This window comes from Protobothrops mucrosquamatus, unplaced genomic scaffold, assembly GCF_001527695.2.
Source record: "Protobothrops mucrosquamatus isolate PMUCROS unplaced genomic scaffold, P.Mucros_1.0 scaffold2237, whole genome shotgun sequence".
Classification (NCBI taxonomy): domain Eukaryota; kingdom Metazoa; phylum Chordata; class Lepidosauria; order Squamata; family Viperidae; genus Protobothrops; species Protobothrops mucrosquamatus.
The window spans coordinates 398,047-419,611 of NW_015388326.1; the positions used below are offsets into that span (position 1 = coordinate 398,047).

The following is a 21,565-nucleotide window of genomic DNA, read 5'->3' on the forward strand; positions in this document are numbered from 1 at the left end:
TTTTTTACTTGTAGAAATTCCAATGTGAACAGTGCCTGCAATGGCTTCATTACTACTTTTATTTATTTATTTATTAAATTTACTATATATAGTCACCCATCTTACCGAAGGCAACTCTTTTGATCCTGGATCTTGATTCAAGCAAGTATCACTGGAACTTATGTGGAACTTTAGAGTGAAAGCAACGAACTTAGATGATTTCCATAATTATTTTAATAGGCAGCGGGGTAGAAAGAATATTACTTACAACTTGAAGCAGAGCAAGATAACCAGCCCCAACGTTATCAAAGTTAACTTTTACGTTTTTCCATCGGGCTTGCTGATTGTTGTGTATGAGCTCATCACATTCCGTTTTATTGTTGACATCGCTGACGTTGAACATTTCACCCGTTGTGGTATTAACGCAATGGTAGAACTTGCCAGCAAAGAGATTCACACCCATGATACTAAAGATCAGCCAAAATATGAGACAAACCAGAAGCACATTCATAATGGAGGGAATTGCTCCAATAAGGGCATTAACAACCACCTAGGGTACATATTGAAGAGGGGGAAAAAAGGGAGGGGGGAGGGGAAGAAGGCCTAGATTATTTTTTGCAACTGAAGCTGTTTATATTCACAGATTGTATGGAAAATAACACACATGTCAAAAGAAGGAAAGGTAAAGTTTACCCTCCCACCCAAAAGACGAAACAGAAACTAAATGCTACAGAAAGTAAAAAAACGAAAACGAAAACCTGGTAAGATGGAATCATAACATTTGCGTGCACTGAGGAGACAAAAAAGAAAAAAGAAAAAGAAAAAAGGTTACATACCAAGAACAAGTAAAACGTAAAAAGTACATATATGTCTGATAAATAATGACTGGAACACGAACGTAAATATGCATAATATATGAAGCCATAGATTTCAAGAAATTAATAAAGAGACAAGAAAAGATAACAACCAATGCAGCTCAAACTAACAATTTAGGAAGAGATGAATGACCTTTTGGTTAAATGCAGCCAATCTGGGGGTCTTCGTGGACTCATTGCTTCTGTTCAAAAACGGACAGCAACTGTGATCAGGAAGGTCCTTGCATAGGTCCATCTGGTGCACAGTTGCATCCTTTCCTGGATCAGGAGGCCCTCGAAACAGTCACTTATGCACTAGTCACTGTATAGCTTGACTAGTACAATGGGCTCTGGTCTCTTAAAAACCTCTTGGAAGTTTCAACTGCTCCACTTTGCTTCTGGAGGTGATTGGCCTACAAAGGCATACACGGCAGAGGGCCTGGTTATTTGAGGGACCATCTCTCTATTGTGTGTTTGCCTGGCTGATATCAGCTGACTTGGTTTGCATGCTCTGGGCTCCTTTGATCAAATGGTGTTATCTATGAAGACCCAGGAAGTGTACCTTCTCTGTTGCAGTACCTGCTCTCTGGAATCAGGTTTTCTGAGATCTGGATAGCGTCCACCCAATGGAGTTCCAGAGGGATTTAAAGATCTGGCTGATCTACTAGTCCTTAGGCTAGGGTGGAATCCCTCAATGGATATTTCTTTTAAATTTCAATATTTCTTAACTTGGATAATCAACACTTCAAAATTTTTAATTTTCTGTGTATACAACATAAATATCTTGGGAGTTTTAAAAAAATACATCTTTGTGATTCAAAATACATGTATTGTATTCACATACATGTACATATATCCCTAACACCTGAAGAATGTCCTAATACTTGAAACACAACATCATGGAAGCACTAAAGATGGCTTAAACAATTTATGGGGGATATCTCAAAGAAGGTAATAGAAAGGTTTTTTAAAATATTTTGAAAGTGCTTGAAATAGTAGTGAAAAAAGTTCAACATTTCTACATTAATACATCATTGCTTATATTGCAGAAACAGATTTATTTCATGAAAATGTTAATTTCAGGTTTGTTTCTTAACATCTCACCCTCATTCCTTCAAACCGTGACAGAGCTCTTAAAGGCCTCAATGCTCTTAGTGTTCGAAGTGATTTAATGGCCCCTAATTCAGAATAGCCTAGTGCATTGGCTATTAAACTGACCAATGAAACCTGGAAGAAAAAAAGTGCATCATTAGCATTTCATTAGGCATCATGGAGAAAGTTTAAATATTCGTAGAACGTATTTTGAATGAGATTCTACAGGCCCCAAATGGATGGATGAGCCAAGGACACAAAACTGAAACAAAATTCCCATAGACTATGTTCCATCAAGCCAGACTCTTAAGTGTTTCTTATTGCTGTATAGCTGCCTATAGATCCTTCTTTTTGTAAACATAGATGCTTGGCTTCAGAACAGATCTGACTTAAAGTGTACTTAAAGTGTACCTCCAAGCCAAGTTCCATTCTGACCACAGAGATTTGAGAACGATCATTTTGGTTCACAAGAACTTTTCTTCAGCACTGCCAAATAAAAATAACATGCTTTTTTGCGCGCTTTACTCCTGAACCTTGCCTTCACCTACTGAAAGAGATAGTTCCATGTATAGTTCTAATCGGTACAGACAATCAGAGGTAGATTAGAATTATTTCCTGATACTTCTATTACAGTTGCTGAAAAACTGATTCCTTTATCTGGAGCAAGGTTATATTGCTGAATATTCTGTTCAAGTCATGTTCAGTGACAATTTTTGTTTCCTGGAAAAATTGCTTTAAGAGTCTGAGGAGGAGTCTGAAGGACTTCTGTGAGAAAAAATAAAGTAATTAAAGTACTTATTACTTTACATGTGCATCTGTTTTTTCTTCTTGTTTACTAAAAAGAAATCACAAAAGTAAACATTTGGAGCAGGTTCCTAGCGTAGGATCAGGAAAGTTTAAATATTTGTTCTTTCCTTTTAGTCTTGATCAGGATCACTTTTCTCCTACTTCTGCAAGCTACACTGCCATTTTTTTTATTAATTGAAATTGGCTCAAATAAAGAATGGTCAAGAGCCATTCCAATGAACTAGTGCTTACCACCAAATAATTTCTACATGTTATTGCAATGGCATACATTTCAATTATGTTTATATTGTTCCTTTTGATTTCTTTTCCACACTACTAAAGGAAGGTCTCTAACATTAGAGGTAGAAAGCCTAACCCAGCCTTCCTTAACTTGTTCCCCCCCCCAACCCCCATCCCATCATCTCATAACTGGTGTAATCGATGTGGAGAATAACCTTGAAGAAGAGGAAGACCTGCAGCCTAGACATTGTTCAGATAAGAAAAATTTGAGCCCAAACCAGAAATGTATTTTGAGAAAACTTGATTCTTCCAAGTTCTCTGGAGCATAAAGGCAAGGAAAGGGAAAGCTCCTACACAATTCTGTTATTGTAACCTTTCAATAAATGTACTATTAGTATTCATCTTTTTGGTTTCCTGCTCTGGACTACCTTGAAGAGTTGACACATCTAGTTATACCTACTTGACACAAGATAGCACTAACACATGTGCTATTGGTATCTTCTTTTGCCTTAAAAAAACTTTTTTTTTGCACCCTCACATACTTCAAGGCTAGGATTCTATTATTCCCCTCACTCAGAAACACAATTTTTGGAGAAATTAAACTGTTTTCCTCCATGTTTAATTCTTAATGATTCTCTTCTAGTAAGGGAGAAAGATGAAATAGTTGCACAATGTTGTTTTGACCCCAAAAGCTAGAACCCCTTGCTAGGTAATGTGGGAACATTTACGAAGAGATGTAAGGTACAAAATTTGGAGGCCCTGGCATTATTTCCTTCACCCATCTAATTTCATGCATGAAGTAAATTTCTCTAATTTACTTCATGCGTGAAATTGAATGGGTAAAGGAGATAATGCCAGGACCTCCAAATTTTGACCTTATATCTCTTCGTAAATGTTCCCACATTCCCTAGCAAGGAGTTCTTGTGCTAGGAGATAGGAAGGAAAACTAATACAGAAAACTAATAAAGTTGGAAGGAACCTTGGAAGTCTTCTAGTCCAACCTCCTGCTCAATCTATACCGTACCCCCTATACCATTCCGGGCAAAAGTTGTCTACTCTCCTGTTGACAACCTCCCGTGATGGATCACCCACAATTTGGGTCGTGAGGCAAGCTATTCCACTGATTAATTGTTCTCCTGTGAGGAAATTTCTCCTTAATTCTAGATTGAATCTCTCTTTGATAATCTTGTTTATTTTAGATTACATTAGCCCTTTCAAACTAGGTAGACGATACTTCACTTTCAAGATCAAATATAAAAATATAATAAAAAGAAATTAGTGTTATGTATGGTACATGTGCACACATGTGTGCATACGAAACTTAACATATGTATGTATGTATGTATGTATGTGTGTTTCTTTGCATGGATACACATACACCTTTCACCAATTTTTAATCTAGTCAATTCATTCTTAAAATAAATTCCAAAAGGAGGCACAATTAATGTTCTATAGAGAAAGAAATTTTAAATAGAGAGGCAGGAATGANTTTATTACCTTGCGTTCACTTTTCTTTTGCCACAGAATGAGATAGAAAACAAGAAACTAGCATTGGGGGGAAAGATACAAAACTGAGAGTAAATATTAAATTTAAATATTATTATTACTAATTTAATATTAGTTAACCAGCATGAGGAGAAGAACATTCCCATGCAAAATGAGAAGTAGGAAGGAAAATAGATGCTATTTATCTTCCAAACTACTAAGATCTCAGGGTGACAACTAAGCTTATCTTTTAAAATTTAGATTCTTCTTTGAAGTCATGACTGTTTTTCAAATCAAGCACATACTTCGGGCAGGTTGAGAAAAGAAAAACTGGGACTCTCAGGATGACACTTCTCAGAATGACAATGGCTTAGCATCATGGCTTAATTCAACAGATCCAGTTAATTATTTCTTCAGTCAACCTTACAAGTTAAAAGGGATTCCACAAACTGAGACACCTGCTATTTTTTTTTTATTCTGAAAGCATTCATGTTATTCCTTACTCCTTTTTTGTTAGTCTATTTGATGTTCCTGTGTTTTAAAGTTTTCTACGGCCGTCATTGATTGGAAGCAGTTTGGGTCGCTCTATGTCTCTCAAAGAGCTAATATAATTAGCATTGCCTGTCAATTAATTCAATTTTGTAAACATCCCATCTTGACAGCTTGTGTAAACAAGACTTCAGAATATTAACTCAAACAACATATCACTTTCATGGTAAGGCAGAATCAAGCACATCTATTATTTCTCACATATTAGCCTTATGGCATTCTGAAAGCAAAGAAAGACCTAGCTATATTCTAGAACGGGATTGCCATCATTGACTCATGCAGAATGGCTTACTAGTTGCTCGACACCTCCATTTTTTTTTATTGCACTCTCTGGCAAGAAATAAAAATAGGAGTTTTCTCTAAATATAACAGTAAATGGTTCAGCTTTATGCTACATATTTTTAACCAGGTGTTTAATGGTTTATGGTGTATTTAATATTAGGGGGTTTTGATTATAAGAAAAAGGGATAATAGAAAAAAATGAGACTTGGGAGGAATCATAGAGTAAGAGATAATTCTGTTAATTGTATTTATATTTGCTGCAAAGGAATTCTTTCCTTTCCTTTCCTTTCCTTTCTCCTTTCCTTTCTCCTTTCCTTTCCCCTTTTCTCTTTATTAGTTAGTGATGAGTTTTACGTGCTTCATACAACTTTTAATAAAAACAAATAGCAATCTTACTTTATGCATATAATTGTGGCTCAGCCTTTAAAATCTTTTTAAATCGTTGCAGTGATTTTATATACAGGTAGTTCTTGACGAACGACCACAGTAGAGCCCAAAGTTTCTGTTGCTAAGTGAAACATTTTTTAAGTGAGTTTGCCTCATTTTAGGACCTTTCTTGCACAGTTGTTAAGTGAATCACTACAGTTGTTAAATTAGTCAAACTGTTGTTCAGTGAATCTGGCTTCTCCATTGACTTTGCTTGTCAGAAGGTCGCTAAAGGAGATCACGTGATCCCAGGATACAGAAACCATCAGAAATATGAGTCGGTTGCCAAGCATCTGAATTTTGGTAACATGACCATGGGGATGCTACAACGGTCATAAGTGTGAAAACTGGCCACAAGTCACTTTTTTCAGTGCCGTTGTAACTTTGAACACTAAACGAACTGTTGTAAGTCGAGGACTATCTGTACACAGTCAAATTTATATAATTATAAGAAGGAATTGGCATGTCACAATTTGCTCAGATCTGTCATATGAAATTATACTATAAGCAACAAAGAATAGAAAGTTGTCTAATGATTCACATTTAAAACCCTTGAGCGGTCAGAATCAAAAGGAAAACACAAAAAGAGTTGCAGTACAAAAGCCGAGGGTTGTAATTGTTCTCTAATAGAGTGTCGGATTCATATACTAAACTTTTAGCCATAGTTTCTTAAATAAGCGATAGTAGTCTTATTCACACTTAATACCGAGCCAGAAACATGACTATAAATCAAAGCCAAACAAAATTAAACAACCACATTACAGTACAGTGTTCATGTGGATCCAGATAGATATTTACTGTCTAGATCAATCTTCCTCAGCATAGTGCCTTCCAACCACTGAACTGAAGTCGAATATCATTTAGAGGGGCATCATGTTGAAGAGGACTGGTCTAGACAAGTTAGAATGCTATAAAATTTTGAAATGGACCAAATATAGATGTGCATATATGAATTAAAAGAGAAATTTATGGTCAATTTGTTGCTCCAAAAATTTGCTTTATGCTAATCAGAATGCTAGTAGCATTTCCAGAATAACCTTTTATTCAAGGAACACCTGTGTTCTATTTCAGTTCTTTTTAACTTATTGGGGTGTTCTAAGCAGAAAGACGCCAAATATATCTACAAAGCAAACTATAATTTTTCAACACTTACATCAACAATTAAAAAATCCAGCCAACACCAGGCATTTGTGAAATAAATCTGGAAGCCATAGGCCACCCACTTCAAAAGCATTTCTAGAATGAAAATGTGCGTGAAGACCTTGTCTGCATATTCCAGCACTGTCTTGATAGTCTTACGCTGTTCAACATATATGTCTTCAAAGGCCTGGAAAGAGATGTGTTGCTCTCATCATATTTTAAAATGGAGGAAAAAGGCAATCATTTTTCCAATATCACATAAGGAAAAAATAGCAAGCTGCAAAATGTTTATTTTTTGTAATCTTTTCTTTCACCTTTTTTTTTAACATAAAAATCTCAATTATCTTTTCATGGCTTTATTGATTAACTAAAGCTTTCAGAACTGAAAACACAGCCTATGCAACTTCTTGTCAAGTTCTTTCTAAAAGTATTGACACCATTAACATTTTGAGAAGAATATTTAATTTTCTTTTTTTTTCTCACCAGAGCACCACTGCTGAGGAGAATCATAAATACAATGAATGTTTCAAACCAGTTATGTTCAACAATGCTGTAGCAGGTTTTTCTAAAATTCCACCAGATTTTTCCTTTGCCATCTTCTATACTCACTTGACAACATGGGAACTTTTGGATGCAGCCTGTTATAACAATAGTAAAAATGTTACTGAAAGATACTTTATTTTTTAAAATAAACTTTTATACATGGTATCTTGTAATACCTCTCTGAGGTTAGCATAACCTTAATAGGCTTATCAACATTTCCTGAAGTATTAAGTAAATGACAGAATTCATTATTCCTTAGAGCAGGGATAGGTAACCTTGGCTCTTTTATGACTCGTGGACTTCAACTCCCAGAATTCCTGAGGCAGCATAGCTGGCTCAGGAATTCTGGGAGTTGAAGTCGACAAGTCATAAAAGAGCCAAGGTTTCCTATCCCTGCCTTAGAGGGAAGAAAAGCCAGGCTTAGCACAGTTCTGTTTAGCTAAGGAAAATAATTGGCACCTGGGTTTTTGTCCTATGGATAAAATGCATCCAATAGGATGTATAAAATTTCTGATCATCGAGTTATTCCTGTAGCTATATGTTAGTCAGGATTTAAAGAAACCATGTCCTTTCAAAAGACTGGAATAACCACCTATGATGGCAGAGACTGAGAAGAGGACAAGGCTATAGGGGTAGTGCAGAAGACAGTGGTTCTTCACACATGGAGTAGGCCGCATCCAAATTATGGTTTGGTACTTGAAATGACAGTACAGAGCAAAGCTTTTTCATTCCAGACTTTTAAAGCCAAAATCTCATCTTTTAAAAATCTGTTACATAAGGGTTATTTTAATGTTTTGGGATACAGGTAGTCCTCAACTTATAACCACAACTGAGCCCAAAATTTATGTTGGTAAGAGAGACTTTTATTGTGAGTTTTGCCCCATTTGACAACCTTTCCTGCCACAGCTGTTAAATGAATTACTGAAGTTGTTAAGTTGGCGGTTGTTAAGTCAACCTGGCTTCCCCATTCGGCCTTGCTTGTCAGAAGGTTGCAAAAGGTAATCACATGACCCTGCCATCATCAAAAAATATGAGTCAGTTGCCAAACATCCAAATTTTGATCACATGACCATGGGGATACTGTAACGGTCCTAAGTGTGAAAAATGGTCATAAGTCACTTTTTTCACTGCCATTGTGAATGGTCACTAAACAAACTGTTGTAAGTCAAGGACTACTTGTAGTATATAGTACTCACGCATTCCTGTCCAATGAACCACTGAATTTAAAAGTTTAAAAAGAGAAGAGATAAATTACTGACACAGGACACATTTGGGGAATGTGTCAAATTAATATTCCACCCTGGGTCTCTGAGGTTCTGGAAACAAAGAGGAAACCTTCCCATAGCTGCTTCTTCTGATTCTCCAGTGATTTATTTTTGTTGGAGGGCAAACCGTGTGTGTTATGCATCCGTTAATGGCCTCAAGTATGATGACGATTGTCAATACTGAAAAAACACTATTCTATCTATCTATCTATCTATCTATCTATCTATCTATCTATCTATCTATCTATCTATCTATCTATCTATCTATCTATCTATCTATCTATCTAAAAACTATCTTTTTTTTTCTTTCCCCCACTTAGCAAAGTATCTTAGACAGGCTCTGGCTTCTGGATTTCAATTTTTCACAAAGTGATTCCAAAAAATGTTTTTAGAAGCAGACGATAGCATTCCAGGGAGAGATTGTATTTGAGAAAATACACATAGACATTTTTTTAAACAAAATACTGCATACATATGCCCTAGTTTTTTTTGGGGGGGGGGTATATGATCCACTAATTTATTTGTGTGTGTGTATATATCTATATCTATATCTATATCTATCTATCTATCTATCTATCTATCTATCTATCTATCTACATCCAAATTTCTTTTTCTGACAAAGAGTTAAAGAATTAAATTGGGAGACTAAGATGGCCATTTCTAGCTTGTTCTGCTTTCATCAGTTAGCCATACCTTTTATGGGATTCGAACCTGGGCAGTTTACATACTAGGCAGTGATTTAACCACCAAGCCACAGGCTCTCCTCCCCTCTTTGCCATATATATATGTGTGTGTGTGTGTGTATAAATTAAATTGGCCTATCCTTTTTGAGAACCCAAACCAAGGAACGTATCTGTAAGTTATTGACAAAGGACCAATGCTGTGTAATGGTGAAATGAAATCTGACTGTTAGTGCTTAGAAGCCAGCCCAGTTTGTGCAGGTACCTCATCCACAAAATGGCAGTTCCTGGGAAGCCAGGCTCAGAAATACCCTGTTACCTTCTGTGAAACAGGCTTCAGGCTCAAGAGCTTCTTCGGGTTCGATCTCTGCCTGCTCCCCCTCTCCTGGCAGGGCAACATCCACAGTACTGCCTTCAGATGAACTGGTGTCATTTATCTTCTGGAAATAAAACCCCACAGAAAAGTTTGCATTTTTCCCCCCTCCCCCTGTAAGTTTATCATGCTCAAAGGAGGTCTCTACCCAATTTTACACTGATCATTTCAAAGCAGTAAACAATTTAACATGAATATTAAATCTGCTCCTGCATTTATGTTTACTCACCAGAAACACTGCTGACAAACATCTCTTTCTGGCAATTCATATTTCATAAATAATATCATATCGTAATAAATGCAATATCAATTATTACCCTCCTAATGAAAGCAGACACTTCATAGCTACCTTCACGACTGCTGAATATTACAGAAGAAAATGATAGAATGATAGAAAATGGCCTGTTGTCCAACTGTTCCTTTCTAATTTCACAAAAAACAGCAAATTAGCAAATTAAGTTCCTGATATCATTAATATATTAATATCCACATATTATTAAATTACAGGCTGCTGAAAATCTAGCATAAATATAATCCTTAAACCTTGTTGCCAAAATAGAAGAATTCAGCTGGATGGGGAGGGGAATCTAACAACAGCATGTCTTTGTATGTCATTTTAGCACATGGATTTTGTTTGTGCAACTGCAAGTGTGAAGTGCCCTGTGGAACGCAGCACTTTCTGAAATATCTGGGTCACAATCTTTTTCAACTTATGGAAATAATAATAAGAGAAATACTGAAGATACAGATTGCAAGACAAGGCAAATTCTGAGCAAGAAGGCAACAATTATTTTGCAATAAATTAAAATTTGAAATCTACAATTTTATGCCTGGATCTGTATATTATTTGAGAACCGGGAATCCACAAATTATAGAACTCAGTCTCCTCATGTTTTATTTGGAAGTTAATATTTGTTGTTTCGACACCCCCCTTTTTTTATTAAATAAAGACTAGTTCTTATTTATATAACCCTATAACTTAGACACTTTTTTCTCAACCCCCCTCCCATTTGGCAAACTGGAAAACCTGTGGACTTCACACACTGTTTGGACACAGTACAGTTGTTTTTATATTCATCCCAGTGCTAGGAGACCAAGGTGCAAAAGAAATGAGACTATATGAATGTTTCCAAATAAAAGCCACACACAGTTTTCGGGTTTGGGCAGCTTCAGTGAAGGGATTAATACAGACATGTTACATGAGGGAGGTAAAACTTTTGTGGATTGTGTTTGTCTTTGGGCAATATTCCCTGGAGATTTCCCAAAGAGTAATGAATGGGGTCAGCATAAACATTAAGTTTGGTTTTTTAAATATTACTTAACATATTTTCTAGTCACGTATTTAAGAATTGTTCTCTCCTGCTGCATTAAGATTTTCATTTGGTCACAACGTTCAGATTGCATTTGGGGGCCAGGGAAAACCCTTTGAAGCTCAGCTTACTCACCTCTGCTTAACCAGACTTTTAATACAATGTTGCACCATTATATTCTAGCAAATCTATTTTCCTTCTAACTGTGGTAAGGTGCCATGCATGCTCACAGACCTTCGGGCCAAAGTATTTTATGGAGTCCTTGGTCCTCTTTGAGCGTGGTCATTTGCTTGGAGATGTTGCATTATCCAACTAGGTACCATCATCAAGGTGAGTTTGGAATTTGCTTTCCACTTATATATAGTAGCTTTTTGGGGAAGGGTTGTAGTTTGCTTCCTAGGAGTTCCTAGATTAGGGCATTGTTTCTGTTTCATTGTTTGTCTAGTGTTAATCCATGTTTATCTTGGTGTTGGCTGCTAAAGAGGATGTAGCCTTTGTTTCTTTAGTTTTTTTATTGTCTCTTTTGAATCATGTGTAAATATGCTTTATTTCTATGCTTCTATTGATGGCTAAAGTCATCATCCAGATAAGAAAGAACCTTTTTGATGTTTATATTTTATGCATTGTAGAAATAGATATAATGTATTTCTGGGAAACTTCAAGATTATTAATTTTTTATGTTATGGGAAAATCTGATTCACCAGCATGTGCCGTCACAGCTATGTGGAAGAGGTACTTGACATCTTCTTTTCATCCTCTTTCCCCAACTGCATTGTACTCAATGTTTTAATAGCAATATTGTAATATTTTCTAAACAATAAAATATATCCTGCCTATAAATATACTGGTCCTGGTTTACACAAGAAAAGAAACTTTGAGAATTCATTTCTTATTACTCTGTATATCTTTAGTGATTCACTTTTTAAATGTTAATTCCTTTGTATCAATACATTTTTTGGCTGCTACTTTTGAAGACTTTTTCAAAAGACCACGAAGAAGATAGTAAGTATTTCCCAGAGTTGGACATTCCTCCAAATAATAAATGCACATACTATATGCCTGATAGTTCACCAGTGTAGTTCAATAAAAACTTGTATATCAGACAAAATTTACAAACATCTCAATTCAGTTTTTGAGTTGAGATGTATCAGAAGAGAAGTACATGTAATCATTTAAATAAGTTGCACTGAGACTCATACTTTACTCTCTTCATCTTTACTTCTGCAATCACCAATCAGGATATCTGTTTTCGGTTTTAAACAAAACACCATTTCCACTGACATCCATACTGATGGAAAAATGCTTTTTAAACTTGTTGTTAGTGAAGACAAATCAAGATCAAAGTATGCTTTCTAATTATGCCTGATTCTGAAAGCCGAGATAAAATAAATCATAATTCCCTGAATTAGTGTTGAGGAATATAGTCAAGAGTCACAGGAGAGGGCGGCTCTTTCCCAGAGGGCAAAAAGAGCAGAGAACTGGGAATGTCCAATAGGCAGGAAGAGAGCAAGGCTGGATTCTCCCTAGTAATTCAAAGAATATATCTATAGTTATTCCAGATAATTCCTTTAGTCTGGCAAGATTCTGTTTGTAGGTAAACAACGATAAAGGAACAACTCAGAAGTAACTCCATGTGTTATTTTTGGTTCTTTGGGCCTAAGAACTAAGATGGCACAAGGAACTGATCTTGGCTCAAAGTGGGGGCTTTTGCTTCTAGTTACTTTTTAAAGTTTAGGGAGTCAAGGAAGATAGCTGAAGTTGCAGCAACCTATTTATGACATGGGGAATAATAATTCATATTTCATGTGAACTGGACTTTTTCATTTTCTCCAGTGGGATACAACATCAGCAACATCAGACCTGTTATAATATACCTCATTATTCTCACCTATAATGCAATTCCTAATATGTATTAGAAGTTAAGATCCTGAAAATAGTATAATAACTTTATAAAGCAAAAAGGAGACAATTATAGGTTCTAACTCACAGGAAATAACACATACATAGAGTCAGGGCTTTTTTTGTCATAGAACGCCCAGAACGGAGTTCCGGCACCTTTTTTGGATGGAACCTTGTAGGGTAGGCAAGGTGGGTTGTATAATGTGTGTGAGTTCCGGCACCTTTTTTTTTTTTTTTTTTTACAAAAAAAGCACTGCATAGAGTAATTGGAATTCAGGAAGGAAGGAAGGAAGGAAGGAAGGAAGGAAGGAAGGAAGGAAGGAAGGAAGGAAGGGAGGGAGGGAGGGAGGGAGGGAGGGTTCAGGATGGGGTTGTCTGTTATTACAAGACACTCAAATCCTTTTGCATAAAATATTAAAAGTTTGAGAAAAATTATCCAACTATTTTCTATGACAGACCACTCTGCAAGTATAAAGAGGAAACATCTTAATTATCTGCAAGAGTACACTGGAAGACATTTGTTGATGAGGCAGCATTCCCAAGGCCTGGATCAGCAAAACAACATGCTGGATTAGAGCAGAAGCCTGTGCAATATTAGTGAAACTGTGCCAAGACAGAGAGATATCCAACTTCTCTTTTTAAAAAAGATGCTCTACAAACATTACATAACATGGGTGCAGTCTAAATTGGCATAGATAGCAATGGGACATCCATGTTAAAGATCTCTTTTGGATTTTACAGAAACTCTTTTTTTGCCCATATCTGTTTGCCCATGTAAGGCCAATTCATACCAGCTTTGCCCCACAGCAGGTTAAAAGAGCCCATTTCTATTATTAAAGCATTCACTTCGGACCCAGTCTTGCTCTCATTTTATTTTTGCTTTATGTTACTTCAATGGGAGCAGGAGCAGGTTATTTTACAAATGTTCAAGCTTTACAAACCACTTCATGAGTCAAATGACATTCAAATAAACAAAGGGATTCAGCCATTATAAATTATTAGGAATAAGTCATCTTGTACAGTTTGAGTATTCGAAATTGCTTCATGACTTGACAAACCTGCAGGAAATAGTTACTCTTATTCTTCACATTTCAACCACATCTCTGACTATTTTTAGGGATTTGAATTGACTTCTGAGCAAGACAAAAAGTTTCTCACTCTGTATTAAATATTTTTTCTTATCTCCAAAGCAACTTGAGCACTTAATTTGCAGCCTGTATATAACATGTACTGGATATAACTGTATATTCGAAGATTACAAAAAGGCAAACCTAGCCACTGAGTCTGTTGAAAATCCATAAGGCTGAAACTAGCACTTTTAATGAAAACAAGAGTTAATAACTTGCTTGAGTTTGCCTGATCTGTTCAAATATAGAAGAACTTGAACTCACAGAAACAACTCTCTTGTCCTATTCTAGAGCATTTCTTAGAACTCATTGTATGAACTATAACCATTATCTGTTTTGTCTCTCCATCTGTTATGCAATTTGATGGTACACAGAGGGAAACCTTCATAGGAAGGACCAGTTGTAAACTGGGGAATATAGCCAGGGAATGAGAAAGCAACATGGAAAATCTTGTATCTGAAGAGCAGAATGTATAATACAAGATATACAATACTAGTAGAACCTTGTTATATTGAGGGGTATTTTGATAGTATGAGCTGGTTATTACTGAATCACGTAAGAGTGCTTTAAAGCTTCTACATCAGACAGAATTAAATTCTGAATAATTTAAGTTCTCCTTTTAGAATAATCTATTTGTCAATAGTTGTGAATGTTTGTAGTTATGCAGTAGCTTATAACTACTGCTTTCTTATAATAACTTTTATTTCTTTAATGTTAAAAACATGATATTCAGAAAAACAAGTAGGACAGAAACATCTGTTTCCCTAGCAATGGCCAATGCCAAACAGAACAGAACAATCTGAGTAATCTTTTTAGCAATAAACATCTCTTAGGCAAAACAGTAAATGTCACTCAGGCTCTACCTGTATTGCTTCTTTAGCAGAAGAAAAGGAATATAATTGGATTTTTTAAAATTATGAAATACATTTTGTATGCATTTAAATTACTGCTTGCTATTTATTGCACTCTATCAATATTAAAATCCAAATCAATGCTAGGGTTAATTCATGAATTCATTCCTTGTAGATCATATCTTTGTTCTAAGCAACAGTTTCATAAAACAGTGAAACATTTTTTTTTATTTTCTGAGTGCACCAGTTGATATCATACATGAAAATCCAAAATACTCAGACAAATACTGCAAGAAAAGATATTAGAAATAGAAAGGCTTGCTGCATGAAAATACCTTGAAATTAAAAAGCAAGTAAGCAAACAGAATACAATAAAAATAATAATTTGAAATTGTTTCTCTAAAGTTCACCTGTGTTAATTATATAAATAATTACACAGCACATTTATAAGGGCTGAATCAAAAAGGGGTTGTTTTCATTGCTTTAAAAACTATGCATGCTCTGTTTTTTTTCCCCCTTGACCTTTGAAGGAGTTAACATTCTCGTCCATTTAATCTACCTTGCAACACCTCTAAGTCATGCAGTAGCTGTTCAAAAGAGTTGATAATAAAATGTAATCTAGAGAAATCATTAGCAGGATCGAAATGTATGTAAAGGTTGCCAATCTTGCCTGACCATGCTGTGATGTGTGAGTCATGAGACTCAGCAGAGAGTAGCTGTATGTCTGCACCATCTTGCGATGAATAGGGAAGGAAACACAGCTCAATATAGCATGCAGGCCAGTCAATATCCAGAAACCGATTAAGTATAGCTTGCTTAGATAACCTGTTAAGAGGTGTGATAGGTTGAATCTACCTGGTTAAAAAGCAACAGAGCTGCATTCTTGATTGCTCCAGCTTGAATTTACCCCTGTGAGAAGTAAGAACGGCAGGCAATGAAGTTCATGACACAGTACCTCACAACTTTTGCTCTGGTTTCGAAGCATTTTCAGAAAAGTTAAACAAAAAAGGAGGACGAGGAGGAGGAGAACCTAAAGATGTCATCATAAAACTCAGAAAAAGAGAGATTGAATGCTCACAGCCCTAATTACATTTTAAATCAGCTTTCTCCAAGCTGGTGGCTTAACAACATTTTAGATTACAAATCCCATCATCTCCAAAAGACTTGCTGGATTTTGCTATAGTCCAACAGTTCTGTAGACAACTCTATTGGCAAAGACATCAATATTACTGGAATAAAGTAAAGCATGATGAACCACTGATACTTTATCACTGGGGCTATGTCACATAATTGCTTTTATTTGTTTTTGGTTTGTTTGTTTGTCTGCTAATGATGTGATGCTCCCAATTCATTAGCAGTCCTTAAGCAAGCAAGAAATGATCCTCAACTGCATGGCTCCCTCCCTCCTCGACTCTAAAGCAGAACACTGGTCTTCGGCTTGACCTCATCCACTCTGAAGAAAAAGAATTTAGCTCACCACCAGAACCTGGAGCTGCTGTGGACCATTCATTGGGAGGGATCCATTGTGGCCACAGTTAGCAAACCAGACTGAGTTCTCCTTATTGAATCTGGAGGACCTAAGAGCTTCCTTTGCTCCTTCCATGTTCTATAGTTCTGGTATAGTATTAACAATGGTGGTGCCAGGAAAAGGTTGTGTAAGAGGGAAATTACTCAAATGTAATTTAAATATTTCTTCAAAGTAGAATCTAAACAGCAAGTGATTATTCAGAAGAAAACTGAACTATATCAATCTCTAGAATAGAATAATTCCATTATCACACAAAAAAACACATCTTCAGAAATGTTTTTTTCTTTCCTTCCTTAACATCTCTCTTACCAAAGGACATTCTAATGGCTAGCCACTGAAATTAATTTAAATTGTATAAGAAATTGTTCAGAAATTAAACTCATTCCCTCACTTCAGTTTCTGTAAGGAAGCTTTTCCCCAGTCTTTGTTTAACTACTGTTCATAATTAGCAGAACCACTAAATTAGTAGATACATCAAAGAAAAATAAAACAAGAGTTTGTTTTCTTTGAGGAAGAAGTATAGGACCTTTTAGAAGGGAAACATGTAAAATCTTTTAAAACTCTGTCATTCCCAGTTTGGAATTTTAATAGAAATGTAAGAAAATGACTATTTTCCAAGATGAAAATATTTATAAGTAAATAAAAAGAGGATTGAACTCTTTTCTTTTTCCTTGCAAATCCATCAATTCTTTCTTTACCCAGTTCAGTGAAAAAGCTGGCCTTGCACAGTGTTATTTAGTTAACATTGCTAAAATAAGGCTACAATTCTAGTATATTTACCTAATGAACAAATATTGCATTAATTACTTCTCAGTAAACATGCTTGGAATTTGGCTTATTACCCCTCACTTTCAAAGAAATGGATAGTTAGCACCCAACTGTTTATACTTTATTGTAGTTTTATTTCTATCGTGTACTGTTTATTTCTTGTGTATCCCTCACATTCATGCTACCAACTGCATTGTTCTGCAGAGATGTTCACCTAATTGTGCCCTGCTCCTATGGCTTCTACTTTACTCTCTAAATTAAGTTCGTATGATTTAGGAAAAATCACAATAATTCTAACCTATCTGAATAGGTTAGAAAAATGTACAAAATTACACACACACCCCAAACCCCCAAGAAATATTCAAATACAAGTCTGACCCAAACATATGTACTGTTCTTTCTGCATTGCATTGGCTGGGAAATAAAACCTGAAAATGTTGAGGTGTTTAGATCTAAAGCATTTCTTCCAAATAATTTTTGAAACAGGCGTATAGGCCTGGCAGATCCTATGGAACCTTTTAAGTAAACAATGAAACTAAGTCAACAATTTACCTCAAATCCCAAATAGCTGACATTTATGTGCTTGAATTTTTCTCAACCATTTTTGCAGGCGGGTGAAATATTCCACACGCAGGAAAGTGGAGAGTAAATTGAACAAATACCAAAGAGTCTGATTTCTTGAATCTTTGATAATAAAGTTTTAACTAAAACTAAAAATACTAAAAATTAATGAAAACGACTAATGTGCTTTTACTTTCTTCTCTCCCCCCCCTTCCCCTGCATACATGTCTTCTTTTCTAGCATGGCTGAGGGTTCTCCAGAATAACATCCTAGGAAGGAACATTATACTTACTATAATGTAAACCTACATAAGGAGGCAAGCAGAAGTGTATTGGAAAGTCTAGGATGAAGGGGAATTCAGTCTTTAAAACGGATATACAAATCCTGAATCATTGAAGAAAAAAAAGATCAGCTCACTGCTAAACATCTAAAAATCAAAGCAGCCAAATGGCATGCACTATAGAAAGATGGCCTATTAATTAACGCAAAGATAAAATGAAGACTAGTCCAAAAAGAATATAATCTCTTAGGCCATAGTAGGTTATCTCTACTGCTAAGTAAAATAAGGGAGACCTTGTTGCGTCTCTATTGTAAAAAATGCAACAGGATATTTTTTTTGTGGGGGGGGGGGGAATCAGCAAAGAAAATTCCAAACATGTGGTCAAGAATTATCCCTCTCAATAGTTTTCCTTCCATAACTGTGCTCAATCAGAGTAGCCAGCAATCTATCCTGGTTGCTTTAATACAATTTATAGGTTTGGCTTAATGGCCTAGATACAGTCTACTGACTCTGTAGTTTCTTCTTATTCATCTATCTGTTTGTTTTTGAGCCTTCAAATCAGTCTTGACTCCTTATGACTGCCTAGATAAGTCCACGCAGCTTTCAAGCCAACTTTTTCAGAAATGGTTTGTCATTGCAGTCTTCCTAGGTCTGAGAGAGAGTGACTGGCTCGGAGTCACTCAGATGGCTTTGTACTCAACATAGGACTAGAACACACCGTCTCCCAGTTCCTGGCCTTTAACCACTACACCAAACTGGTTCTCTATTCCGAATTACACAGAACAAAACAAACACCAGCATTATACATTAACTGCCATTTTATAACAATAAATGAATTCATTGTTATTTTTAAAAAATGATTAGTTTTTATTTTAAAAAGACAACTATGTTAACCTTTTAAACTATGTTATAAATAAGAATAATTCAATGTAACACAATTGAAATATTTTTGTGTCACTATTTTTCTGCTTAATATTATATATATCTATATATATTATAAATATAAGAAGGCCTACCTCTTTGCTTCCTTCCAGGTCAGATTCACTGCTAAATTCTTCTGTGTTTATATTTTCAAAATCTGACTCTCCAACTGCAATCGGTACAGTTACAGTAAGGCCTGGATTGTTTATAAATGACATGTAATCATTTTCATCAATAATATATTTTTCCACACTGCTGCCTGTTCCTACACCACTGGTCGTTCCATTTCCATCTCTCAGATAATGAACTTCCTTAGTTATTTCAACCATGGTGTGGTTGGAAATGTAGACATCTTTCTTGTGGTTTAGTTCTTCAAGGACTTTGATATCATCTATGGCTTTTGGCTTTGTGCTTTTTTGGACAACTTCTCCCAATGTTTTCTTAATGTAATCTATTCCTTTCTGAATCCTCGCCACAGCAATCTGGAGATTGTTCGTCTCATTATCATCATCAGTAGCAGCAAGATTGTCTGAACTGAAGGAGCTCAGGAGCAAGGCTAGAAACAGGTTTAATACCTAAAAGACCAAGAAGGAAAGCATCAGATGCAGATGAGGTTTTTTTTATATAAGAGTAAGATTTATAGCAAGAAAAAATGACAAGCATGGAAGAGGAACCTTGCTTGTGAAAGGGGTTCAAATAGCCTTTCCCAGTCTCCTATACTGTATTCATCAGCAAGAATGAACAGAGGTCTCCAACCTTTTGGGCACCAGGGACCGGTTACGTTGAGAGAGGTTTTTTTGTGGACTGGAGGGGGTGTGGTTTTGTGTGCTCCCTGCATCCTGCGGATGGGGCTTTGCTTGTTTGTGCAGCCTGATTGCTGGCATGCCATGGCCCGGTACCGGTCCACAGACCAGGAGTTGGGGACCCCTGGTCTGAGATGATGTGAGATGTTGGCCCATCAATACATAATATCAGGAAAAAAAGAACTACACTCTTAAAGTACCATGCGCTACTTCAGTTCCAGACCTCCATTATCTGCTTTGTTTAATTTTATTCATCAGCACCATCCCAAAGAGACAGTCTCACCTTCATGTTAGCAGAAATCAGAAATGGAGTGAATTGTCTCTTTTAATTCTTAGCAACACTCCAAAACCTTATAAAATAAATAAATGAAACATACATATCAATTTTCAGTGTGTTAAAAATAGAACACCAAGAGCAAAGGTTCCAGCCTCCTTGCTTTCTGCTATAATATTATTAATAGAAATGTATTAAAGTCATATGCTGTCCAACTCCCAGTGACTCTGGATGGTTTATATGTAGAATGGGGTTTTGTTGTGTTAGTTTTAACTTGGAAAACATTAAAAATATGATACCTCTTAATCAGTACATTCCATTCTAAGAACACCATTAACCTCAATCTGCAGTACACCAGACGAGGCATTAGAATCAACACACTCCAAATATTTATTAATGTTCCTATTCTGCACTGATTTGTCTATTCTTTTATTGATACTATTAGCACAGTACTGTAAGATATCCAGTTGATCCTTATGGAACAAAGTTTTATCTAATCAAACACAACAGTTTCATTCTTATCTATGTTTTATTTTCCCAATTTCTCTATATATGTAAAATCTTATATAGGGCAGTAATTTTTAAAAAAATTTTTTTAAAGCATCCAGAAAAAGGAACTGCTGTCATACAGCCAAGAGCTCCCTTTTGATCTTTTAGCTGTTTCTGGCTTCTAATGAGACAAGTTGTTTTCATACTGTGTGATGGCTTGCTTCTTTTGCTATCGGAATGATTTTTAGGAGAGCATTCAAACAAAACTCCTGTGGTCAGTTAGCCAGCATATTTGAAAGCTAAATCTAGCAAATGTGAAAAAGGCATTAGCTATAGGTAGTCCTTGACTTACAACAGTTCATTTAGTGACCGAAGTTACAACGGCACTGAAAAAAGTGACTTATGACCGTTTTTCACACTTACAACCATTGCAGCATCCCCGGAGGTCATGTGATCAAAATTCGGATGCTTATCAGCTGGTTCTTATTTATGATGGTTGCAATGTCCTGGGGTCACGTGATCACCTTTTGCAAACTTCTGACAAGCAAAGTCAATGGGGAAGTCCACTTTACTTAACAACCTTGTTATTAAATTAACAAATGCAGTGATTCACTGAACAACTGTGACAAGAAAGGCCATGAAATAGGACAAAACTCACTTAACAAACGTCTCACTTAGCAACAGAAATTTTGGGCTCAATTGTGGTTGTACATCAAGGACTACCTGTACTTATATGAAGGCCTCAAAAAGTTAAATATGTATGTAATTAAAGTCAACTGATTAAATTGAGGATAAAAGCATGCCTACGTTACTCACTTATACTCATCCTTAATTTTAAAATAGTTAGCAAATTAATAGACTCTTCACCTAGGCTACCGCTTTAGAAGCTTTCATAAGTAATGAATATTGTGCTATATTATAGGTAATATAATACTGTAACAAATATTGTAATATATGAATATATTACATCCTGTCAAAGAGGATTTCAGAAATTTGGGTTGGTGCATGCCCTTCCTTACCGAATCTTTTAACTCTTGCTGGTGTGTGTGTGTGTGTGTGT

General features: G+C 35.9%; 1 protein-coding gene across 1 annotated transcript in view; it reads right to left on the reverse strand.

The window, feature by feature from the left end:
* The window catches only part of LOC107295145 (sodium channel protein type 3 subunit alpha), a 68,788-nt gene that overhangs the window by 8,174 nt on the left and 39,049 nt on the right, over positions 1–21,565 (reverse strand). Inside the window, 6 exon segments of the mRNA XM_029285777.1 lie at positions 248–529; positions 1,938–2,060; positions 6,847–7,020; positions 7,317–7,471; positions 9,641–9,761; positions 19,035–19,514. Of these exon segments, the coding sequence (XP_029141610.1) occupies positions 248–529; positions 1,938–2,060; positions 6,847–7,020; positions 7,317–7,471; positions 9,641–9,761; positions 19,035–19,514 (1,335 nt within the window).